Genomic DNA, 27,442 nt, shown 5'->3' with positions numbered 1-27,442 from the left:
GGACCAATGAAAGAAAATACTTGCTTCTTGGCAATTAAACAAAGCAAAGGAACAAAAATAACATTCCTCCCAAAATGTAGAGCCCCAGTCCTGCGGCTCCCGGTGAAGATTATAGAGTGCAGGATGGAAAAATAGTTTTTGTTTATTATTCAGACTAGGGCTTTTTAGCGCATCACAGCCTAATTTGCTCCAGTTGAGGTGGAGTCATCTCTCTCTCTCTGAATGTCACTTATTTTAAGTCCGGATGCTATTTTAAGGAGACACTGCAATGAATTAACACACTTATGAAGCAAGTGTTGGGTAGGGGAGTGACTGACAAACCTTGTCATCCATCATTGTCCTATTACACTGTATTTTGCTTGGATTTCATCCCTAATTGAAAAGGAATGAGTGGATGTTTTTGAAGTGATTAGTCAGCAATGCACAGCATTAACTCTTTCCTTTGGTTGATATGGGTGTGCTGTTATTTGTCGTCATCAGCCCCCTTGGTAGATAACTGAGTAACCCTCTCCCCTACCACCCAGAAACAGTTGTGCATCTTTTTTGGCATTGTATGCATGTAAGAAAACTGTGGCAAGACATCAGTAGGTTTATAATTGAACACATTTATGAAGATTTTACACTATTGTGGAGAGATGTACTGTTTGGATTCTTTACATACAATAGAAATAAGCGGAAACATTTTTATGTAATTAATTTCATTATTCTTTTGGCCAAATTTCATATACACAAATGTAAATTTACAAACAGAAAACCACATTTTCGTATCCTACAAAAATAAATTGAACTGTATTTTAAGACTGTTAAATGCTCTACTAACAAAAAAGCTGTTAGAATTGTAAGTATATGCATGTCCCTTAAGGTCCTTGTGTAATTGTAATGTGATATTGTACCCCCCTAGCTCGATTGTCCATTGTTTGTAATCTATGTATGCTTGTGTTCCCTCATGTGCTTTATGTATTGATTTGATGTTAATAATTTTTTTTTTTAAAGAAGAAAAAAAAGAGTAACCCTCTCCCCCTCTTTCTCTCTCCAGGTAAAGACCGTGTCTTCAACACTCCTCTGTGTGAGCAAGGCATTGTGGGATTTGGAATCGGTGCGGCAGTTGCCGGTGCCACGGCCATCGCTGAGATCCAGTTTGCCGACTACATTTACCCTGCCTTCGACCAGGTGAGCCAGTCTGACTGCGCGCTGTGCATGAAGTGTAATTTCTCAGTCACTTGTTTTGCCTGTTAACTTACGCCAATGGTTTTATTTGTTATTGTCATAGCCCAGCCTCTTGTGTGACGGGAACAGATTTGATCAGGGACTACTGGGATCCATTTCCCACTTTTGCTTCACCTCGTGCATATGTTTTCACCTACCAACAAACACCTGCCTCATCTGCATCCATGTCAATCTTGTGTAATTAGTGTAAATATAATATTTCCCCTAGTGAGTTCTCTGCTCATAAGTGATTTGGCTTCCACACAATCAAGTTGTAATCAAACGATGTCAAAAAAGCAAAACATTATAATTGAGGTGCAATTTGGCCAGATGCCAACCACACACTAGCTTTTAACACGATCTGCTGACGCATTTCCACTCTAAATAGCACAGCTGGTGTTTGAAAGACAGGAAATTGACACCGGAAATCTGCCCGAACTATGCCTCCCTCACTGTAAAAATTTGCTCAATGATAACACTAGGGTAGTGAGTCTACCTCAGAAGATAGCAATGGGGCTTTAATGCACTGACCTGGAAATCGTGCGCGGGTTCACTATCCGGCCTTGTCTGTTATGCTGGCACTCGTTTCCAGGCAGCATATCCGCATCCCAAAGACCAATGAGTTTCCCTCCCTTGTCAAGGCAACCGAAAAACTGCTGAATGTTGATAATGATGAGATATTTCAGACTGCTGCCATATTGCTACAGAGCAAAATGGCATACACATGAATCACACACACACACACACACACACACACACACACACACACACACACACACACACACACACACACACACACACACACACACACACACACACACACACACACACACACACACACACACACACACACACACACACACACACACACACACACACACACACACACACGCTACTCTCTCTGTACTCTCAATTAAAATGAGGGAATCCAACATGGCCCCCAGAGATGCATAAAATCAAGAAAGAATTGTCTACCTGAATATTAGATGAAATAGAGCCTTGGACACCACCAGTGGAAGGGTCAGGTTCTGTCAACCGTGAATACGTAGGGGGGGAAATGGTTCTGAAATCAGGTTCCTAGGGACTTGGAGTTATTCACCTGTTTATATGATAGTCAGAATGTATTGACAAGAATGAAGTATGCTTGAATATATTAACCACAGACTTAAAAGACCCCTCAGAAGCTGTGGTGTTCAATAGTTGTTTTGTGGTGTTAAAGGTCAATTGTAGCGTGGTAATATTCTATATAAAGTATTTACTGTGCATTCTGAAAGTTCAGACCCCTTCACTTTTTGAACATTTTGTTACGTTACAGCCTTATTATGAAATTGATCAACTATTTTTTCCCCCTCATCAATCTACACACACTAACCCATAATGACAAAGAGAAAACAGGTTTAGAAATTTTTGCAAATGTATATTTCAAAAAAGCATACCTTATTTACAAGTATTCAGACCCTTTTGCTGTGAGACTCAAAAGTGCTCAAATGCACCCTGTTTCCATTGATCATCCTTGAGATATTTTATCAACTTGATTGGAGGCCACCTGTGTTAAATTCAATAGATTGGACATGATTTGGAAAGGCACACACCCATCTATATCAGGTCCCACAGTTTACAGTATATGTCAGAGCAATAACCAAGCCATGAGGTCGAAGGAAATGTCCGTAGAGCTCCGAGCTTTCTGGGAAAGGGTACCAAACACGTTCTGTAGCCTTGAAGGTCCCTAAGAACACAGTAGCCTTCATCATTCTTAAATGGAAGAAGTTTGGAACCACCAAGACTCTTCCAAGAGCTGGCCACCCGGCCAAACTGAGCAATCGTGGGAGAAGGGCCTTGGTCAGGGAGGTGACCAAGAACTCGATGGTCACTGACAACACTCCAGAGTTCCTCTGTTGAGATGGGAGAACCTTCCAGAAGGACAACCATCTCTGCAGCACTCCACCAATCAAGCCTTTATGGTAGAGTGGCCAGATGGAAGCCACTCCTCAGAAAAGACAAATGACAGCCCACTTGCAGTTTGCCAAAAGGCACCTAAAGGACTCCGACCATGAGAAACAAGGTTCTTCGGTCTGATGAAACCAAGATTGAACTCTTTGGGCTGAATGCCAAGCATCACGTCTGTTGGAAACCTGACAACATCCCTATGGTAAAGCATGGCGGTGGCAGCATCATGCTGTGGTTATGTTTTTCAGCGGCATGTGAATAGGAGACAATTCAGGATCAAGGGAAAGATGAACTGAGCAAAGTACAGAGAGAACCTTGATGAACACCTCAGTCTGAGTTCCTGAGCAGGTTAAGGTTCACCTTCTAACAGGACAACAACCCTAAGTACACAACCAAAAAGCACAGGAGTTGCTTCAGAACAGGTCTCTGAATGTCCTTGAGTGGCCTAGCCAGAGCCCAGACTTGAACCCGATTGAACATCGCTACAGAGACCTGAAAATAACTGTGCAGCAACGCTCCCCATCCAACCTGACAGAGCTTAAGAGGATCTGCAGAGAAGAAATATCCCCAAATACAGGTTTGCCAAGCTTGTAGCGTTATACCAAAGAAGACTTGAGGCTGTAATCGCTACAAGGGTGCTTCAACAAAGTACTGAGTAAAGGGTCTGAATACTTATGTAAATGTCATATGTCAATTTTTTATTTCTAAAACATTTACAAAACAAATTACCTCCTTTTTGCTTTGTCATTATGGGGTATTGTGTGTGTCAAATAGCCACCTGGACTATTTACATTGACAACCCCTTTGTTTTTACACTGCTGCTACTCGCTGTTTATTATCTATAAATAGTCACTTTACCCCTACCTACATGTACAAATTACCTCAACTAGCCTGTACTCCGCACATTGACTTAGTACCGGTACCCCCTGTATATAGCCTCATTATTGTTATTTTGTTTTTATTTTTTACTTTAAGTATTTTCTTAGCTATTTTTGAACTACATTGTTGGCTTGTAGGTAAGCATTTCACTGTAAGGTTATCTTCAGTGCATGTGACAAATAAAATTAGATTTTAAGATTGATGAGGGGGAAAAATGTAGAGAAAGTAAATTGGTCTGAACACTTTCTGAATCCTGTGTGTGTGTGTATATACTCATTAAAAACACATTTTTTATATTGAGTTGCCCTCGGCAAACTACATTTGTTGGGGCATGGAATCTACAAGGTGTCAAAAGCGTTCCATAGGGATGCTGGCCCATGTTGACTCCAATGCTTCCCACAGTTGTCAAGTTGGCTAGATGTACTTTGGGTGGTGGACTATTCTTGATGCACACGGGAAGCTGTTGAGCATGAAAAACCCAGCAGCATTGCAGGTCTTGACATAAACCGATGCACCTGGCAATTACTACCATACCCCGTTCAGAGGCACTTAAAACCTGTTACGTCTAGACGTTCCTCTGGCGATGAAAGCAAACCTGCACCCCATCATACAAACACTGGGGTGGCAGCGTAGCCTAGTGGTTAGAGCGTTGGACTAGTAACCGGAAGGTTGCGAGTTCAAACCCCTGAGCTGACTAGGTATAAATCTGTCGTTCTGCCCCTGAACAGGCTGTCATTGAAAATAAGAATATGTTCTTAACTGACTTGCCTGGTTAAATAAAGGTTAAATTAAAGTAAAAATACAAACACATGAAAATCATATTTCAACCAAGCAGGTGCGACACGAAAGTCAGAAATAACTAAATAATTAATTCCTTACCTTTGAAGATCTTCTTCTGTTGGCACTCCAATATGTCCCAGAAACATCACAAATGGTCCTTTTGTTAGATAAAATCCTTCTTTATATCCCCACAATGTCCATTTCTTTGGCGCGTTTGATTATGGAAATACACGTGTTCCAACTCGCCCAACATGACTACAAATAATCTAATAAATTACCTGTAAACTTGGTCCAAACATTTCAAACAACTTTCCTAATCAAACTTTAGGTATCCTAAAACGTAAATAAACGATCAAATTTAAGACTATATACTGTGTTCAATAGCGGATAAAAAGTTGAGCGAGCTCCAGGTTCCACGCACCAAACGAGTCCACTTGGCTTGACACTCAGACTGAATAGCCCTACTTCATTTCTCAAAGGAGAAACATCAACCAATTTCTAATGACTGTTGACATCTAGTGGAAGCCATCGGAACTGCAACCAGGTGCCTCATAAATCTAGTTTCCCATAGAAACCCCAAACCCAAAAGACCTCTATTTTTTTTCCTGGATGGTTTGTCCAAATAAATTATGTTATACTCACATAAATTATTTTAACAGTTTTTTTTGAAAATGTAGTGTTTTCTATCCAAATCTGCATATCCTAGCTTCTGGGCCTGAGTAGCAGGCACGCTTTTCATCCGGACGTGAAAATACCGCCACCTATCCCAAACTGTTTAAATATTTTGTATTTCCCATTCACCCGCTGAATGGCACTCATAAACAATCCATGCTTAAAAATATTTTTTTTACTTGTCCCCTTCATCTACACTGATTTTTAAGTGGATGTAACAAGTGACATCACCTGGATTCACTTTGTCAGTCTGTCATGGAAAGAGCAGGTGTTCTCTATTTTGTGCACACATGCGACCTGTAATAAGACAATGCAATTGGCCTAATTCAAATGTTTTATCTGACTCAGTTTTACTAGAATGTTAAATGATGTGGAATCAAGTATTATGGAATTGTCATAAATGAATATCAAAGCAAGTATTATTTAATAACTATTTAATAACTGTGTAGCAGCGGCAGCGTAGCCTAGTGGTTAGAGCGTTGGACTAGTAACCGGAAGGTTGCGAGTTCAAACCCCCGAGCTGACAAGGTACAAATCTGTCGTTCTGCCCCTGAACAGGCAGTTAACCCACTGTTCCCAGGCCGTCATTGAAAATAAGAATATGTTCTTAACTGACTTGCCTGGTTAAATAAAGGTAAAAAAAAAATGAATGGATTCACATACAAGGCATAAAACTTACATTACAAGGCAATACCGGGGTGGCAGGTAGCCTAGTGGTTAGAGCGTTGGGCCAGTAACCATGCTAGATCGAATCCCCGAGCTGACAAGGTAAAAATCTGTCATTCTGCCCCTGAACAAGGCAGTTAACCCACTGTTCCCCGGTAGGCTGTCATTGTAAATCAGAATTTGTACTTAACTGACTTGTCTCTACAACCTTATTCCATGGGCAGGATACAGGAGAAGAGCGAGAACAGACCTTCATCCCATTTATACCAGATATATTCAAAATTCAGTTGTTGCCCAATCCACTGTCTAAACCAAAGGTAGTAAAACTAACCAGCCAAAATCCTCTAGGAAGCGGGTCATTTCTATGTGTGAGGACCTGAGTGGGTGGGCTGTGTCATGATGTTGCCCTCTGAGTACAGCGAGCACCACCCCCCCCCCCTCTCTGCTTCTACAACCAGACTGCTGTGGGCAGAGTGAGGTTGTAAATTCCTAAAGAAAACCTTTCCTCATGGACACACAGAGTAGTTTTTCATGGAGACAAAGAAAATCCTTCCACCTCACAGAGAACACATTTCATGTTCCAGAGAAAGTGTAAAAGAACGGTGAAGAATCCAGCTACGAACTGGTCTGTTTGGCACAACTTGGGAAGCTCAAGAGTGACGGTGTGGCCACATTACCATAACGCTGTTTATATAATATGAGGTTTACATCTAATTGTTGTATAAGATGAATGATTGATGATACGGTTTGTATGATTGTGGACTGTTTAATGAAGAAAAATACCATTCCCTTTTGGTTTGAACTAAATCAGAGGACCGCCCCTGAGCCCAGTTAGGGTCAGACATCCTGGTCCAGCCCTTTTCTGCCATTCCAAATAAAAACCCAACTTTGAGAAATTATCACGGGACCAAGCTTACCTCAATTACGAGATGGCTAAAGGTTGTAGAATCTTTTAACCATACCACGTGGTTAAACTCTTAGATTATCGATACCGACAGAATAAGAACAAGTCTTTCGATACCGACACAATAAGAACAAGTCTTGATATTAATTACTAGTCTGCAGCGAGGAATTCGGTATGATTGAACGCGAAGAACGACAACCGCCGAAACATCCATTCTATAACGAATGTCACTTTGAACTATCCCCTCTAACCAAGACAAGGAGAGAGACGGACAATTCTACAAAAGAAAGACTTTTCACCAGCGATCAAGACGACACACTGAGCGTAAATATATATTGATTGCAATTGTTCCCGAACGAGTGAGCGTTCATGTGTAAAGGATTAGCACTTTAATTGTTATAATTAACTCTGTAGTGACTTCTTGGTAAAACCCCCACTCCCCTTTTGTCAAACAAGCCACCATGCCGGGTCAGCCCACGAGGGCACATTCCATCATTTCATGTAACCATATTTACTGTTTGTTTATACATTTCTGTGAATTACTTAGTTAGTAAAAAATAAATGATTTAAGACAATTGATGTATGGATGACTCATAGTGAAGACTGGGTTCGTGCAGATAACCAACAATTTACGACGTTTGAAATGAGACTAACGTGAGGTAAAATAAATCATTCATCAGACTATTGATCAGATATGAAAATATCTGAATGGTTATATTGGGAAATTATAACTTTAATCTGAATACTTTCCTTGGTGCCCCAACTTCCTAGTTAATTACAGTTACATTATTATTCAGTTTAATCGAGTAACTAATTACAGAGAATCTTTGATTAAAAACGAAATCTTCAGTTTAATGATAGTAAAGACACGACAGCTGGGTAGTACAATTTTATACAGTGTCGACAGACTCTGAACAACTGCAAGTAACCATAGAGATCATACATATAGCGTTCTATTCTGAAGACACTTTTTTTGTTGTTGTCTGTCAGCCATGTTTGGTTTCTTACACACATTTCAGTAGTCGATTCTCTGGTTTCTGTTGGAGAGTTTTGGCCCCTCGGAGGTGGGAAGGGCGTACTGGTCCTTGGGCATAAATTAGGGCCGAGCCTACAAAATCGTGTCAGGTCCAAGCCTTTCTCTTATGGGGGACTGAGGTATTGTTATGAATGTCTAGCTGTGACTGACCAACTTGATGAGTGGTGATGTTACTATTTATGTATCTCGGTCTGTCTGCCCTCAGATTGTAAATGAAGCCGCAAAGTACCGCTATCGCTCCGGAAACCTATTTGACTGCGGGAACCTCACCATCCGGGCGCCGTGGGGCTGCGTGGGCCACGGCTCGCTCTACCATTCCCAGAGTCCAGAGGCCTTCTTCGCCCACTGCCCAGGCATCAAGGTTAGACAGTCATCCCTATTTCCTTCCTTCCCTCCCTCCCTCCATCCCATCCTCCACTCACTCACTTCTCCACCTCACATGTACGTTTAAAGCACCTTATAACCTATTTACTTCTGCACTGCTTGACCCTTCCTTAATGAGCCTGTCTTTATGGTCTAAGGCACACACACATCTTTCTCTTTGTATCAGTTAGCCAACCTCTCCCTTCACTTCACTGCACTTATTACACATATTTTGGTGCAGTTGATCTCTGTGTATATACCTTGCTAAAACACCTACTGGACTGTTTGGATTGTTGATTTGATGAGGGTAGAAAAATATCTACCTCAAATTGCTGTTGACCTATTCATGCACCCACTCCCTTCATTTCCAAACCTCGCTGGCTGCTGCATAGTGCTTTACATCCATAGAAATGAAAGGGAAATTAAGCACAGACTCTCAAATAAATACCTGACTCGCTGTACGCCGTGTGCTGTCACCTGGGGTTCAACCGGCTGATCTGTGAGCGTGTGTGATTTAAGCTGGCATTTAAGGCACGTACGCTCGGAGGGAAACGAGTGCGTGCTAAAAATGTCAAATATGATTCACCCCCCCCTCCCCCTCCCCTCACCACACACCATCATGAAAGGAATAAAAGTCTAAAGTTCTCCTACGCAGCCAAGCACCACGGCACCAGTTAGCGCTTTACAGCCATAGTCAATTCAGTAAACATCCTCTGTTGTCTTTTTCAAAGGTCAAGGTAATAAACACTGCAAGGGGTGAGAGAAGGCTCAAATGTCTTGTTCAGATATAGAGGAAGCCGGCTTCTGCTTTCCACCCAATTGCACATTGTTTGGATCTGGGTTGTTTGTGTGCGTATCAGTTGAATAAGTATGGTCTGTTCTGTTACAGATACACCCTGTTTGCACTACTAAGTCAAGGCTGTACTGTTGTCCTGGGTACACTGCCTTAATAGTTGCTGTAACCGTGCTGAAAAAGGACAACGTTATAAGAAAATGTCCGAGCCAGTACAGTTCAGGTTGGCACGATATATAGTGTGGAAAAGGTAATATTGTACTATGTATATCACTCCAGGTTGTAATACCCAGAGGTCCGGTCCAGTGTAAGGGACTGCTGCTGTCGTGCATCGCAGATCAGAACCCCTGCATATTCTTCGAGCCCAAGATCCTCTACAGAGCAGCGGGTGAGTTAAAGAGCCCATCTGACCCAGGTGATGTGTGTTTGTAGACGAGGTGTGTTTACAACAAGTTTCCTCAAGCATTCTCAATGACCTTCTGTCAGCCTTTTTGTCTCCTTGGTGACAGATGGCTTGTTATTGTTGTGCCAGAACAGAACAGCAAACAAACTATGTCCTGGCTGCTTGGCTCTGGACTGAGTGTGAGTGAGTTCAACAGATTCAATCGCAAGTGTGAACCAGCTGGTCCAAATGGGCCGTAAAGTGCTGACAGCCTCTGGCCTGGCCTGTGTCCTGTCCTCTGGCTGGCTGTCCACTCTAGCTCTGGCAGGACTGGCAGCATGCTGGCTCGGGTGCCTGCCTCAGGCCTACATCGTTTTTGGCTATTAGAGCAGGGATCGACGGCCTTCACGACAGAATGACCTCTTATTATCCCTTTCAACAAAGCCTATAATTTCCACACACAGCTTTGGGTGATAAGTCTATTCAATTTAGTTGTGAGATTGTTTTGATTAAGGCATTAGAAAGTTGTCATGCCCAGAACATTCTTTTTCTTCTCAGGTATTAAAACCACTCGATCCAAACCATCCTTATGTCCGTTTTTTCCCTCTTGTCTCTTCTGGGATTGTGTTCAAATCAAATTTTATTGGTCACATACACGTGATTAGAAGATGTTATTGTGGGTGTAGCGAAATTCTTGCGCTTCTAGCTCCGACAGTGCAGTAATATCTAACAAAGTTGAAGTCGGAAGTTTACATACACTTAGGTTGGAGTCATTAAAACTTGTTTTTCAACCCCTCACAAATTTCTTGTTAACCTCTCTAGGGTATAGGGGACGCTAGCGTCCCATCTGGCCAACATCCAGTAAGGTTGCAGAGTGCCAAATTCAATTACAGAAATGCTCGTTATAAAAATTCAGAAAACAAAATATATTTTACATAGGTTTAAAGATGAACTTCTTGTTAAACCAACCACAGTGTCATATTTATAAAATGCTTTTCGGCGAAAGCATACCTAGCCCAGAACATAGCCCAGTTGACAAATTATTACAAACCGTAACCAGCCAAGCAGAAACGTTATAAAACTCAGAAATAGAGATAAAATTATTCCCTTACCTTTGATGATCTTCATATGGTGGCAATCAGAAGACATTAATTTACTCAATAAATGTTCCTTTTGTTCGATTAAGTCTCTTTATATCCAAAAACCTCCGTTTTGTTAGCGTGTTTTCTTCAGTAATCCACAGGCTCAAACTCAGTCAAAACAATCAGACAAAAAATCCAAATTGTATCCGTAAAGTTCATAGAAACATGTCAACCGATGTTTATATTCAATCCTCAGGTTGTTTTTTTTAGCCTAAATGATCTATAATATTTCAACCGGACAATAACGTTGTCAATATAAAAGGTAAACAAGAAATGCACATGCGCCTGAAAAAACTCTGCGTCACGTTAGGTTCCACTCGTTCAGACTGGTCTTACTCCCTCATTTATAAGAAGACAAGCCTGAAACGATTTCTAAAGACTGTTGACATCTAGTGGAAGGCATAGGAACTGCAACTGGAGTCCTAAATCAATGGATACTGTAATGGCATTGAATAGAAAACTACAAAACCAAAAAAAACCTACTTGGATTTTTCTCAGATTTTCGCCTGCTAAATCAGTTCTGTTATACTCAGACACTATTTTAACAGTTTTGGAAACGTTAGTGTTTTCTATCCAAATCTACCAGTTATATGCATATCATATCTTCTGGGCCCGAGTAGAAGGCTGTTTAATTTGGGCATGCTTTTCATCCAAAATTCCGAATGCTGCCCCCTACCCTAGAGGTTAAACTAGGTTTAAACCCTAGGTTTTGGCAAGTCCGTTAGGACATCTACTTTGTGCATGATGACACATATATAATTTTTCCAAGAATTGTTTACAGACAGATTTTTTTCACTTATAATTCACTGTATCACAATTCCAGTGGGTCAGAAGTTTGCATACACGAAGTTGACTGTGCCTTTAAACAGCTTGGAAAATTCCAGAAAATTATGTCATGGCTTTAGAGTCTTCTGATGGGCAAATTGACATAATTTCAGTCAATTGGAGGTGTACCTTTGGATGTATTTCAAGGCCTACCTTGACATCATGAGACACAAAAGAAATCAGCCCAAAATTGTAGACCTCCAAGTCTGGTTCATCCTTGGGAGCAATTTCCAAATGCCTGAAGGTACCACGGTCATCTGTACAAGCAATAGTACGCAAGTATAAACACCATGGGACCATGCAGCCGTCATACCGCTCAGAAAGGAGGCGCATTCTCTCTCCTAGAGATGAACGTACTTTGGTGCGAAAAGTGCAAATCAATCCCAGAACAACAGCAAAGGACCTTTTGAAGATGCTGGAGGAAACTGGTACAACAGTATCTATATCCACAGTAAAACGAGTCCTGTATCGACATAACCTGAAAGGCCCCTCAGCAAGGAAGAAGTCACTTCTCCAAGACCGACATAAAAAAGCAAGACTACGGTTTGCACATGGGGTCAAAGATCATACTTTTTGGAGAAATGTCCTCTGGTCTGATGAATCAAAAATAGAACTGCCCATAATGACCATTGTTATGTTTGGAGGAAAAAGGGGGACGCTTGCAAGCAGAAGAACACCATCCCAACCTTGAAGCACGGGGGTGGCAGCATCATGTTGTTGGGGTGCTTTGCTGCAGGAGGGACTGGTGCACTTCACAAAATAGATGGCTTCATGAGGATGGAATTTATTTGGATAAATTGAAGCAACATCTCAAGACATCTGTCAGAAAGTTAAAGTTTGGTCGCAAATGGGTCTTCCAAAGGGACAATGACCCCAAGCATACTTCCAAAGTTGTGGCAAAATGGCTTAGGGACAACAAAGTCAAGGTATTGGAGTGTCCATCACAAAGCCCTGACCTCAATCCTATAGAATATTTGTAGGCAGAACTTAAAAAGTGTGTGCAAGCAAGGAGGCCTACAAACCTGACTCAGTTACACCAGCTCTGTCAGGAGGAATTGGCTAAAATTCACCCAACTTATTCTGGGAAGCTTGTGGAAGGCTACCTGAAACGTTTTGACCGAAGTTAAGCAATTTAAAGGCAATGCTACCAAATACTAATTGTGTGTATGCAAAGAAACAAAAGCTGAAATAAATCATTCTCTCTCCTATTATTCTGATATTTCACATTCTTAAAATAAGGTGGTGATCCTAACTGACCTAAGACAGGGAATTTTTAATAGGATTAAATGTCAGGAATTGTGAAAAACTGTGTTTAAATGTAGTTGGCTAAGGTGTATGTAAACTTCCGTCTTCAACCCAATGCAAACAAATCTAAGTAGGAAGGAATTAAGACTTTATGGACGAGCGATATCAGAGAGGAACGGACTAAGATACTGTAAAATAGTATAGAAAACAGTATATACATATGAGATGAGTAATGCAAGATATGTAAACATTAAGTGAATGATAGACCGTAGAATAGTATAGGAAACCGTATATGCATATGAGATGAGTAATGCCAGATATGTAAATATTATTAAAGTGACTAGCGTTCCATTCCTTAAAGTGGCAAGTGATTCCTAGTCTATGCCTATTGGCAGCTGCCTCTCATGTGCTAATGGTGGCTGTTTAACAGTCTGACGGCCTTGAGATTGAAAAACAGCTTCTCTCTCTGTCCCAGCTTTGATGCACCTGTACTGACCTTGCCTTCTGGATGATAGCGGGTAGGGTAGTTTGCCCCAGGTAATGCATTGGGCTGACCGCACTACCCTCTGGAGAACCTTGCGGTGATACAGCCCGACAGGATGCTTTCAATCGTGTGTCTGTAAAAGTTTGAGGGTTTTAGGTGACAAGCCAAATTTCTTTAGCCTCCTGAGGTTGAAGAGGCTCTGTTGCGACGTCTTCACCACACCGTCTGTGTGGGTGGTCCAGTTCAGTTTGTCTGTGATGTGTATGCCAAGGAACTTGAAGAATTCCAACTTCTCTGCTGTGGTCCTGTTGATGTAGACAGGGGGGTGCACCCTCTGCTGTTTCCAGAAGTAGTCCACGATCATCTCCTTTGTTTTGTTGACGTCGAGCGAGAGGTTGTTTTCCAGGTACCACACTCCCAGAGCCCTCACCACCTCCCTGCAGGCTGTCTCGTCATAGCTGGTAATCAAGCCCACTACTGTTGTGTCGTCTGATAACTTGATGATTGAGTTGGAGGCGTGCTTGGCCACGCATTCATGGGTGAAGAGGTAGTTCAGGAAGGGGCTGAGTATGCGCCCTTGTGGGGCCCCAGTGTTGAGGATCAGCGGAGTGGAGGTGATGTTTCCTACTTTCGCCACCTGGGGGTGGCCCATCAGGAAGTCCAGGACCCAGTTGCACAGGGCGGGGTTCAGACCCAGGGCCTCGAGCTTAATGATTTAGCTTGGAGGGTAATATTGTAGTAATAATGCTATTTTCAATCTATGTATTTGATGAAAAAACAAACAACTGTCAAATTCCCGAAGCTGTATGGTCATTATGTAGATTATTTATGACATGCATGCCACACACAGCCTAGCGGAATAATCTGTCTGGTAGTAAGAGCATGCAGTGCTCAACTTGTAGTTGTGTGGAGCAGCTCACAGAATTAATATGGCAAGACAGCCTGTGTGACTGACACTTTCAAAAAAAATGTATTTGACCTTTTTATGTAACTAGGCAAGTCGGTTAAGAACAAATTCTTATTTTCAATGACGGCCTAGGAACAGTGGGTTAACTGGTCAGGGGCAGAATGAGAGATTTTTACCTTGTCAGCTCGGGGAATTGTGCTCCATCATGGTAAGCGCCACACACACACATAAACAAACCGGTTCCTCGATGAAGCTCCACCATAAATTAATATTAGAAAAGATTTCCCTGATTTCTCTGCCCAGGTTTTCAACAATATTATCTTTCGTCATGATTCGTCCAGTTTTAGCATGTGATTTGGCGCCATAGCCCAATGGTTGTTTTAGCTGAGTTATTTTTTAATTGCGGGGGGGGCAATGGGGAGCAATACCATCGTATATCATTTACATAGTCACGATAGGACAAAGGTTGACATCGGCCAACCCTAGATTACGTAACAAAGTAAACAGAGAAGCAACGCATAATAGGCAGCAGTTATACGACTAACTATGAAGAACAACGTACAGATGTCACAACTCACTTGGTGCACTCACACCATCTCACAAGTCCACAGAGATATGGAGGAGTCCAGTTGTTGGGCAGGGCTGAGGTGTAGGAGCTTGCTCCCCTTTCTGCAATTGCTTGGAGACTGTGTAGTTTGAGACCTGGAGAGTCAGAAGGGTGTTTGGCCCCCTAGCAACTGCCATAGCTACTTCCTTGGCAACCAATAAGAGCCAGGTCACACAGGTCCGAGAGAGTTTGAGAGGTCAGTTTATGGTACCCATAGACTTTCAGGCACCACTCCTGGTTGGATGGGGAGTGGAGTGTGCAACTTGAAAGGGTTGTGAGGTGCTAGTAAGAGGCAATGTCAGGGAATTCGTGACACTATGCAACATTCTGCTAAATGTGGAAAGCTATGCTGTCATCAGTGTGCAGTTTATAATGTAGTCATTAACTTAGCGTGAGTGTATGCTTCCAAATGGCAGAATATAGGATATGTGGCAGTGTTGACTTTTTTTGTGTTTTTTTTGTGCACCTCTGCCATTTCTATGCATGTCTGAAGTGTATTATTGCATAAACTGCAGGTGTCTCCATTTACATTCAACCCTGGGTTGATTTTTCCTTGAGCGGATGGTCGGAGAGAGGGAACATACTTATAAATAATGTATACACTGCCTATTGACCGCAAGAATCCCAAACAGATATAGTATTTGACAAAAACAATAATTTCAAACCTTGATTACATTGCGATATCACATATGCCTTTCTATTTATGGGTGGGAATAGTAGTGAACTTCTTAAATTAAAATAACTTTTAGCTGATTTTCCTGGTGATTTTTATTTACAGATTTTATGCTATAAGGACTTTAGGGAGGGGACAAATAAAATCACCCGCTGGCCGAATTTGGCCTGTGGGCAGCCTTTTGGGATAACCCAGCTCTAGTCTGACAGTAATATAGTGAGGTGAACTGTTAGTCACAGTAATATAGTTTAACAATCAAGTTGAATTCTGCCTCTTTAGGGCCTGCAAGGATATGTTTCAGGTTTGCAATGTTCTTGGCACAGAAAAGCAGTTGCCACATGTATTTTTCCACTCCTTATCTTTATTTTGGATGTCAAATTGTGTTTGATGCTTCTCAGGAAGTCAAGAGCAGCCTTTTTATCCCACTGCAGAGTAAAAATCATATGAGCCATGACACTTACTGTCTGTCTCTCAAAATGTGAATGGAATAGCACCTCCATTTTATATATCCCTCAACAAAACCCTAGGTCTTTCTGTGAGGTTTGTTTCATTTTCAGATGGACTAAACCCAGTTACTTGGAAGTACAGTGGGATATGCAGGTCCAAATTGTGTACAGTGTCTATGACTTAATGAAACCACGTCAGAGAGGGAGAGATTCGGTGCGTCTCTTTGAGAAGTAACTCTTGTCTGACTGAAATAGTTCCATGGCATACCACCCAATGGATATTTCTCTCCATTCCTTTTCTGAAAATATCTCCTAGCTATGTTTCCCCATAGCGAAATGGCTCAATTTTGTTCCTTTTCCCCCCGAACTTTGTGTCAACAATCCCTCGTCTGTTTCCCACAGGGCTCTCAGAACTGGTAGCAGTTAGGGAATTACTTTAATTTCCGAAAAGCGCAGAAAGCACTACCTCGTGCCGGGTCCTAATCCCCCTGAGCGATGCTTGTTTAGATGATGTCATGTAATGTTTTTCATTGAAACAGTCATTTTCTTTTCTTACCAAGCCAAAGGAGATGGAACCACAAGCGCTGGCTTTATCAGGACCGTAGTTAAATGTAGGCTAGTTAGTGATAGATTCCCAATATTACGAGAATATTTTTTTATGAAGACTGTTATACATCACCATTTTCACGTGAGCTTATGATCTCACAGCTGGACTTCCTTTAAGTGAGTTGGGGACTGAAAAAAGGCACTCACCGCCTGATATTGGTCTTCTTGAGTAAGATCGGTCACTACTACTATAAAATGACTGCTGTGTCACGGTCTGAAACGGGGAAGCTATGTACACCAGAGGAGGTTGATGAAATTACACTATATAAAGATCCCTGAATCCAGTCAACAGTAGTTTACTGTTTTGTTCGTTGGTGGCAGGGGTGGGTTTTTTACTTGATGCCTGTTGTGGCTTTCTGTGTAAGGTTAACTTAGTAGTTTACTGTATGCTTACGTATTAGAAGTATCTCAAGATGTTCCGAGAGAGATTGCATTTTATTTTTCCAATTCCACGTCTTTCTAAATAACCCTGAGGATTAGATGACTTGCTCTGAGAGATACTGATTAACCAAAATAAGCAGCCTCTCATCTCTGACATCACTTAAATTTGGAAGCCATTTAATTGTAAATAAATGTCCCATGTGGCCTATAGGTGAATCTATGATTCATTTGAACCATGTACCAGCACACACACTGACTTCAGGATTGGGTTGGGAAAAGGCTTGCCAGAGGTAGCTCTTTTGACTCGTTTGAAATTGATGTCGGCAGCCTGTTTCTTAACCTCTAAAGGGGGAATGGGTGGAAGTCATCCCGACTGTTCCAGGAAGAGTAGAGTCGGAAACCGTAATGTCTCCCTCGAGTATCAATAATACGCCCAGTGGCTGTTGCAGTTCATGTTACCTTGCAAGAGACTTTTATTTAAAGAGCACCAGTCTCCCCACTGAACACCCACACACACCTTCTGAAGGTCTTATCTTGCTTGTCAAAGCTGTGTATGATGAGCGCCAAAGACGTGTGTAATGTTGTTACCAAATAACTACATAATAGGCTATGTTGGTGCCTCAGTTTTTTTTTTTTTTTGTCACCACGTGTTTAGGAACTCCAAGATTACTACAAATAGGGTGCCAAAGGGTCAGATGCATGAATATAATGTCCCTTGTGTGTGGAACACATTTTGAACTATATCCTGTCCCGCACATGTTTTGTTGTCCACATTGATCAGGGTGACTGACCTATAGTTGTTCACTAGATATTGTTAGCGCATAGATTTATTTTCTTATTAATAATTATATGCCATTCGGCAGACGTTGTTATCCAAAGCGACTTAGTCATGCGTGCATAAATGTTAGGTATTTGTGGTCCCGGGAATCGAACCCACTACCCCTGGTGTTGCAAGCGTCATGCTCTACAAACATAGCAGCAGAGGACCATAGAGAGGCGCGCGCACACAAGGCTCCTTGTGATTGATGAGGTCTGGGAAAAGCATCTCAAATGGGCCAGAGACTTTGTTCCTAACTGGAAGCACAGATTTTAGGCTTTCATTTGTGAGTGTGCCGGTTATTTCCCTTTTTGTCATCCACTCCATCATTGAGCTCTACGGGTGGTTATGGACCATCGTTTGACAGAGCAACCACAGTTGGCCATAACAGTGATTAATGTGTGTTCGGATTTTGACCCCCAATTATATTCCTAGCGTGTGTAGTACTGTAGTTGCGTATGTGCACCAGGTCATGCTGGCCGTACTGATAAGATACTTGGGCTCTTTCTAAAAAAATACATATATTCTCCTTCACTGCACTGATCTGTAAGATTAGCTTCCAATCATACGGTTTCACCTGTCAACTAATTTACAATCAGTGCGGATGAAAGGGAGGAGATGAGAGTACAGGTTTTGAAACAATTGAGACAGAGGTCGTGTTTTGTTTTTTTCTTTGTTTGCTTTGCAGTGGAGCAGGTCCCTACAGAGGCCTACACCATCCCACTTTCGAAGGCCGAGGTAATACAGGAAGGAAGTGACGTCACTCTGGTCGCCTGGGGAACACAGGTGAGACGTGGAAGAAGGAGCCATGGGTTGATTCTACGTACTCGAGCCATAGAGGAGATGGAGCTATATATCTATTTATGACTGTGCATGAGTCATGACCTTAGCCAGAAGTCATTGTTTATGGTATGGAGGCGGGCAGAGTAGGGACATCCGCATTACATCTTGGGTCTTTGACAATTTTAAGCCGACACGGATGAGCTATGGATTACCTCCTAGCTCCATCACAAGCCCACGCCTCTCAACAGGGGCTTTCTCACCAGGGGTTGGTGGTTTATCGCGTCTACACTGACGACTCCGTTGGACCGATGCTGCTCCACAGTGTTAACAGTCCACGTCTACACAAGGCCTTCCATTGTCTTCAACTCCTGTCCCCCTGATTTATTTTCCTCAGGAGAGGATTATGGTCTCTATAGCGCTCTTGGTGTCGTTGCCCCTTACAAAGATTACGCTAGCCCACTTAATGGGCTTAACCCACCCAGAGAAGGAGACTAATGTAGGTACAGCTGAAGAGCAGAGGGGGTCTAAGCCTGAGGGCCTGGAATAACTGGGAAATCAACTCCTTCAAAGCGGTCATTTTGCAAAGATGAAAAATCCACCCAAGTAGTGGAAATCGGGGCTTTTTAAAATGCCACCCCATTACTCCGGTAATCCATCAGCCCTCCATGGACGAGTGAAAAGAAAATAACTCCCAGCAAGTGGAGCGGTCAGAACCGCGCCTAGATCCTGCCGTGAAGGCCTGCTAATGAGCGTAACAGAGGGGTTCATTTTGCCAGTCCTGAAAATCCCTACTGTTTATATTGTGAAGTTTCAGAGGACCGTTGGCATTTTATTGCACACTTTAAACCTGTTCATATCTTGACAGAAGTACTAGGCTATATCATTGCTTCAGCAATATTCAGTATATTAGTCATCTCTAGCAAGGTTGACTAACACCAGAATAGAATATTTATCTTTTTAATTTGCTTATTGTAGACTCGTGTCTATATGGGCTAGAAGCCTGTAGATTGCTGTGTTCTTTTCTTTTATCAATTGCCTGTCTGATTTATGACTCATGACTATCACACAAGATCCAAACTTTAATAGATTTTATTCATTAACCCTCACACACATTCATAGACTAACTCAAAGCCCTGATGCACAGTTTAGGGATAACGATGGAGCCAGTATGTCCTGCTGTTAGATTGCCGGTGATTCACAGGCACAGCAGTCTAATCTGCCAATAAACATGGAGTCTATCCAAGCAACTTTCTCTGTTAGTCCAAACTGACTTGAAAAGTTAATAAGGGGTGCTGTGCAGTGGTTTTCTACTGACTCTAAAAGGGGGTTCTTGATGGTATTATGAAGTGTTCTAAAATCCATTCTGGATTAGAATGGAATACATGGCCTTGATCGCTGACTCCTGCCTTGCAGATCCATGTGCTGAGGGAAGTGGCCAACATGGCTCAGGAGAAGCTGGGTGTGTCCTGCGAACTCATAGATCTACAGACCATTTTGCCTTGGGACACCGAGACTGTTTGCAAGGTAAGACGCATGATAGGCTATGTAAAATTGCGTACACACACACACACACACACACACACACACACACACACACACACACACACACACACACACACACACACACACACACACACACACACACACACACACACACACACACACACACACACACACACACACACACACACACACACACACACACACACACACACACACACACTCAGGGCTGGGTGGGTTACTTTCTAAATGTAATACTTTAGTTACTTGTCCAATTTATTAGCAGTAACTTAAGTAAGGTAATCTGATTACTTTCAGTTACTTTTAGATTGCTTTCCCCTTAAGACATTAGACATGACTCCCTCAAACATCAAAATAAAATTGTATTTGTCACATGCTTTGTAAACAACCTTTGTAGACTAACTGTGAAATGCTTACTTACAGGCCCTTCCCAACAATGCAGAGAAATATATAGAAACGATTATAGCACAAGGAATAAATGCACAATGAGTAATAATAACTTATATAAACAGGGTAACAGTACCGAGTAGATGTGCAGGGGTTCCAAGGTAAATATGTACATATAGGTAGAGGTAAAGTGTCTAGGCAGCAGGATAATTAATAAACGCTGGTAGCAGCAGCATATGTAACGAGTCAAAAGAGTACAAAAGATTGTCAATTAGGGTCCGTGCAGCCGTTTGGTTAACTAGTGATTAGTATTCTGGCTTGGTGTAGAATTGTTTAGGGTCCTGTTGGTTCCAGACTTGGTGCCACTTGCCATGCTGTAGCAGAGAGAAAAGTCTGTCTTGAGCAGCTGGAGTCTTTGTAAATGTATAGGGCCTTCTTCTCACACCGCCTGCTATAGAGGTCCTGGATGGCAGGGAGCCTGGCCCCAGTGATGTACTGGGTCATACGCACTACCCTCTTGCGGTCGGATGCCAAGCAGTTGCCATACCAAGCGGTAATGAAGCCAGTCAAGATGCTCTCAGTGGTGCAGCTGTACAAGGTTTTGTGGATCTGAGATCCCATGCCAAATCTTTTCAACTTTTTTATCCCATAGGCTGGGATCCGCACTATGCAGCTGAGGCAAGAGCGCATTTTTCACAGGATGTCCACTGGCCTCAAATTATTGATATGCAGCTTAAACGTCTTCAATTCAACCATTTTGAGTTATACATATCCAATTGTGAACAGCCATCCACAATTGCCACAATAAGGAAGGCGCAAATGGCTAAATGAGAGGGCAGCAGTGTGGTTTACATCAATGCGTTATGTAGATATCAATCATATGTAGCCCGTAGGCTACATCACTGCTGTTGTCCTTGCCCGTAGCGTTTTTATTTTGTTTGGATAATCTTTGGATGCCGACAGCGGTTGCACTATTGGAAGACATGGCTTGGACAGTAGGCTACAAAATCTTATTCCTGCTCTTTTCCCGCGATCCCTCAAACACATTTGGTGTGTCATCATAGTGGTCTCAGGTCAGACTTCCTCAGGCGGAATAAAAAACATGGCTGAGGATTATTTCTGTCTAATAAAACTCTTGTTGATTGATATCCCCTCCCAGGTGGCTGTACCCTTGCCCAGTCATGTGAAAGCCATAGATTAGGACATAATTCATGTATTTCAATTGACTGATTTCCATATTTGAACTGTAACTCTGTAAAATCTTTGAAATTGTTGCATGTTGCGTTTTATTTTTGTTCAGTATAGTTGATGATCCCTGCAGTAGACTGTGTAATTTAGCACATAAATTTCCCTTCAATGTGGCACAGAAACCATGTTATTTCTCTCTATAGTGCAGTTTCTGCCGTTCCTGATTGATTGAATTCCAACTTTATTCTCCCACAGCTGGTATGATTTCATTAGGGCTGTATTTCTACTTTGCTGTGCGATTAAAGTAACCGTAGCACTCACTCGTGTTATTATGTAATGGAGGAGAGAAACTGTTTTGTTAGCCTTTCAAAGTATTCTAATGATGTCTTGAGTTTAAAGTTATGGTCCATTCAAGCCTAGAGGAATGGGGGGAAAGGAGGTAAACGAGGCCTGTATTTTGTCCACATACAGTGCCTTCAGAAAGTATTTACACCCCTTGACCTTTTCCATATTTTGTTGTTACAGTCTGAATTTATTTTATTTTTTGTCAATGGCCTACACACAATAGCCCATAATGTTAAAGTAGAATTAAGTTAATAAAAACATTTAAAAAATTAACAAATTAATAAAACAATGAAAGCTGAAATGTATTCAGTCAATAAATATTCATCCCATTTGTTATTGCAAGCCTAAATCATTTCAGGAGTAAAGATTTGCTAACAAGTCCCTTGATAAGTTGCATGGACATTAAACATTTTTTTTAATGACTACCTCATCTCTGTACCCCACACATACAATTATCTGTAAGGTCCCTCAGTCGAGCAGTGAATTTCAAGCACAGATTCAACCACAGACTAGGGAGGTTTTCCAATGCCTTGCAAAGAAGGGCACCTGTTGGTATATGGGTAAAAAAAGAAGCAGACATTGAATATCCCTTTGAGCAGGGTGAAGTTATTAATTACACTTTGGATGGCATATTAATACACCCAGTCACTACAAATGTACAGGCCTCCTTCCTTACTCAGTTGCCTGAGAGGAAGGAAACCATTCAGGGATTTCACAATAAGGCCAATGATGACTTTAAAACAGTTAAGGAGTTTAATGGCTGTGATAGGAGAAAAATAAAGATGACTCAACAACATTGTAGTTACTCCACAATACTAACCTAATTGGCAGAGGGAAAAGAATGCCTGTACAGAATACAAATATTCCAGAACATGCATCCTGTTTGCAACAAGGCACTACTATAATACTGCAAAAAAATGTGGCAATGCAATTCACTTTTTGTCCTGTATACAAAGTGTTGTGTTTGGGGTAAATCCAATATAAAAAATTACTGAGTACCACTCTCCATATTTTCAAGTACAGTGGTGGCTGCATCATGTTATGGGTATGCCTGTAATCGTTAAGGACTGGGGAGTTTTTCAGGAGAAGAAATGTACGGAATAGAGCCGAGCACTGGCAAAATCCTAGAGGGTAAAAAAAAAATCAATGGCAAGACCTGAAAATGTCTCTCTAGCAATGATCAACAACCAATAATGGGCAAATGTTGCACAATCCAGGTGTGAAAAGCTTTGAGTCTTACCTAGAAAGACTTACAGCTGTAATCACTGCCAAAGGTGCTTAGACAAAGTATTGACTCAGGGGTGTGAATACTTATGTAAATGAGATTTCTGTATTTCATCTTTAATACCTTTGCAAAAATGTCTGAAAACAACATGTTTTCACTGTCGTTAGGGGGCATTGTGTGCAGATGGGTGAGGGGCGGAAATAAATAATAATGTCTATAGATAGAGATATCTAACACAACAAAATGTGGATTAAGTCGAGCAGTATGAATACTTTCTGAAGGCACTGTATTTTGTCACCTCCCGAGATGTGCCAATGCCATTCATTTAAAATGGCCCACTTCAAACGTGCCACATACTGTTTTGTTGTGGACGTGGCAAGCCACTGGTGACTCGATACCGGATTGATTTTTATATTGCCTGTTTTATCATGCAATTTGAAAGTCCCTCTGGTGAAGCACATGACACAGTTGGTAAGCTCTGCGAAGCCTGGCGCTGCCAAGTAAATCTTACAACTGACAGTTAAGGCACAAGATGAAAATTGTGGTCACAGGCCGGTAATTTAATAGGGAGCCCAATTGGAATCAGTGGCATATATTATTATTTTCTTGGCACCAGGGGCGCTTCAAATGAAGTGAGCAACAGTCTGTTATGGGCTGTTTGTTCAGAGACAATTTTCTCAAATAAACGGGGTGATTTTCAGCATTGGCCGCTCCATTAAACCGGCTCTATGAAATTGAATAGTGTGTTTATATACCGCTTATGGTTCTCGGGGGCAAGGCCGCCGTCTCCACCTTGCCAACAACACTTGTCTTCCTCTCCACTGTTTTCTCTCCTCTCCTTTAGCTAAACGTGTTGTGGATTATCTGTCCTCACACCTTTTTTTTACATTTCCCCTTTCCTTGTCCGTTTATAGCCTCCAATCTCCTCATTCTCTTATTACGTATTCTTCTGTTTTTCTCTTGAATGATGTCCTCACTCAGTCCTATAGCCATACAATTCAAATGCCGACAACACTGCCTGGGAATGTGTTGTTGTCTCTCATCCTCGGCGTCTTGCCCTATGTGACCCATGTGGCATTATTTGAAGGTTGTGGTTGAGTAGAGAACCTTTTAATCGTGCAATTTACTGGAGAGGATGAATTAACCACAGGCAAAATAATCCCCATGTTCTTTGTACCCGATTTTTGTCATGAATGCAACGTTAAAATATTTTGTTTTATCTTTTAATAAATCTGAAGCATAAAGAACTTTATGTTCCAGATGTCAAATTAGGAACAAATGCGAGTCTCTGTAAAAATGATGTTTTCAGACATTGGGGCCAGCTAATGAAAACAACCCTGACATGAAATAGAATATTGTCTCCTTTTTTGCACGAAAGGTGGGTTAGTGGACAGGGAAATGGGGTTCCGTTACCCAGACATGGCTATGCTGAAGTACTGTGTTTTTAAAATGTTGTCCGTCTTAGCAGTGCCTGTTTTTGTCACAACGCACAATAAAACAAATGGCCCATGTTTCAGTATCATCATTGCAAATGGTCACCCCTAACTGAGTGTATACTTAATTTCCCACCTGTGGCCAATGGTCTGCCTCTACAATGATTGTGTGTCTTGGTGTGAAGACTAGACACAAGTATTCATCCACTGAGTGAAATAATGGATTCTTTTTGTTATATACTCCTGTCGTCTTCGTTGGGAAGTGCTGGTGCTGAGCGGTTGAATTACAGGTTTTGACCAGTGTAGGTTCCCTTGAGCGCTACAATGTATAGCACATGAAGGTTGCCTTTTGAAACGAGTCTCCCTTTCCATATCTGCATTTGAAGAGCAAGCTGATTGTACTCTCATTGCATAGCAATTTAGGGGGGCATAGCTGCCTGACGATAGGGAAAATATTTCACTTTTATGGTTGGTTTTACTAACCCATATTGAATAGATCCAAGAGTAACGGAGAACTAAAAATGTTATTTCATTAGCATTGACGTAACTGTGATTTCAGACATCAGGCCAGGACTATCGAGTCTGAGTGGAACCTTTTTAAATCATATGGACTGCTGTCCAGGAATATGTCTACAAAACTAAATTATCATTCATCCTACCTAAAAATGCAATCTAGTCCAGGTCCCTGCTTAATCTCTGTGAAACAGACCCCTTATGTGTGCTTACGCTACTCTTTCTGTCAACTCTGACTACCCAGAATCCTCCACTTCCAATCCTATATTCAAAGGTTAGGTGGAGAGTGAGGTCAAACCTTGGTGCCCCTGGTCACCGTGACTGACTGCAGACTGACAGAAGGCTAGCCCTGAGTGAGCCCTGCCTGCCTGCCCAGAACTACTGCTGATGCTGAGCCTTTTACAGACACTGGGGCATTCACACAAGGCAGCTATGGCAGGAATGTCCACATGCATTTACATTTAGCATTTTTTTGTATATTGTTTCAGGGTCAGCCGGCCCTACAAGTGTTTGTTTGGGGCACAATTGTCACAAACCTCTTCTCTCCTTCTCTTGACTCGCCCTACTACTGAACTCTCTGACAGACCAGCTATTTTAGATTTACAGGGGACGACTGTGGCCAGAATTACACAAGTCACACAGCCCTCTCTCGCCTTAGATCTTTTGCTACTAAAGGGGCGATGTGACATTTCATGAAAGGATTGCTCCGAGGAATCACTCTCAGAGCATTGTGACCTTCATCCTGTTCCGTCTGAGTTGGCTTTCTCCGTTGTGACTTCCTAGGATTCATTATGTGCCAGTCTATATGCTGAGGTAAGGGGGGGAAATGGTACAATTGGAACCATCAGAGGCTAGTAAATAGTATTATTCTCTGATCCATTGCTTTTGATTGTCAGTGCTGTTCTTGGTTTCAAGTACATGTCAGAAAGAATTCAGTCTGCTTTTTAATTCAGTGGTTGTTCGCTTGATCTCCAGCGTTTCCAGGAATACCTACGTGCTTTCACATCGGCTTGCAGTAAATGGGTGATGGGCTCATGAGCAGACGGAGTGTGTGTACACACACGCTCAGGTTGTTGGTCTATGGACGCACATCCAAACACGGACGCACATTCAATTAGGACTGCATATACATCTATGAGTCACAGTCGGCTCCTGCGTCTCTCCTCAGTCTTTCAACAGCGGACATCCATGCCCAGATTGACCACGATGTCCATATGAGTCAGTTCAATCAGTTCTTATCTCTTTGAGCCTGGTGGGTCTTTATAGAGCAGTGTCCGTGTGTGTCTCTTAGTACATGTGATCATTAACACGATAGCTCTGGGTTTCCTGTTCCCTCCATCCGGAGCCATCCACCCCGGTGGTAACCGGCGGCGACACAGGGATCTAAATATACAGTCAAGTCTCTTGTTGACAAAAGGAATAGACAGAAATTGCTGTAGAAATGGAGAGAAACTGTATTTTGTCCCGCTGTCTGCGGCAGTCCAGTAAATGTAATAGTCGTTCATTTAAGGGATAAACAAAATGACTGGTTTGGCCCTGCCAGACCCACAGGCTCAAATGATATAATGTGGAAAGTCTCCCTCTCTCTTGCTCCTGGGTCAAAAGCCAGTGTGGTAATTTATTTAAAAACCCATATCATCCTCTTTGACAGACCTTCAGTCTTGTTGTTTTGAGTTGCCTACATCTAAAGTGCTCTTGAGCTGGCTTTTGTGCAATCTAATTTTGATCCGACATTTCTACCACATTGTACAGCTCATTGTCCATATTCAATACTTAGCCCAGATTCGTATTAGTGCCTAGTCAGTGATTCAGAGCCATTTTCCAGGCCTGGTCAGACTCCGCTCTGGTCAGTGTGAAACCGCCTTTTGAGGGTGTGCAGTCAGTAATAGAGTGGTGGCTCAGTTAGCAGTGATTTGGAGATGTCTCTTCCCATGCCGCACAAACCAGACCCGTCAGCCAAAAGGCCTGGGAGCTGGAAGACCTTGAAGAGCTCAGGCCCTCTCCCTACAATGAACCTCTTAATACTTTCCACCCATACCTTCAGCTCTCTCCATTGAAATATAGCTATTTTGACTGCTTCGTCCTCATGACACACAATACCCTTCCAGACTGGGTCTTTCCAAAGCAAAGAAACTAGCTAACATGATCAAGATGTGGCTCGGGCTCATGCTTTGAGGTTCCAAGCTCCATGCGCGCAGGTCCACTATAAAATGCATCTGAGGAAATTCACGGTAAACGTATGCATTTGTTTGATTTTACAGTGAGACTTGGGAAGGTGTTTTGTAC

General features: G+C 42.1%; 1 protein-coding gene across 1 annotated transcript in view; it reads left to right on the top strand.

The window, feature by feature from the left end:
* Positions 1–27,442, top strand: part of LOC123997519 (2-oxoisovalerate dehydrogenase subunit beta, mitochondrial-like) — a 78,244-nt gene that overhangs the window by 7,535 nt on the left and 43,267 nt on the right. Inside the window, exons 4-8 of the mRNA XM_046301851.1 lie at positions 1,037–1,170; positions 8,296–8,451; positions 9,526–9,634; positions 18,450–18,547; positions 19,958–20,068. Of these exons, the coding sequence (XP_046157807.1) occupies positions 1,037–1,170; positions 8,296–8,451; positions 9,526–9,634; positions 18,450–18,547; positions 19,958–20,068 (608 nt within the window). The remainder of the gene's footprint in view (positions 1–1,036; positions 1,171–8,295; positions 8,452–9,525; positions 9,635–18,449; positions 18,548–19,957; positions 20,069–27,442) is intronic.

The sequence above is a fragment of the Oncorhynchus gorbuscha genome, linkage group LG15, assembly GCF_021184085.1.
Source record: "Oncorhynchus gorbuscha isolate QuinsamMale2020 ecotype Even-year linkage group LG15, OgorEven_v1.0, whole genome shotgun sequence".
In the NCBI taxonomy this organism is placed as follows: domain Eukaryota; kingdom Metazoa; phylum Chordata; class Actinopteri; order Salmoniformes; family Salmonidae; genus Oncorhynchus; species Oncorhynchus gorbuscha.
Note: the sequence above shows the minus strand (reverse complement) of the source record. Positions and strands in the feature narration are given on the sequence as shown.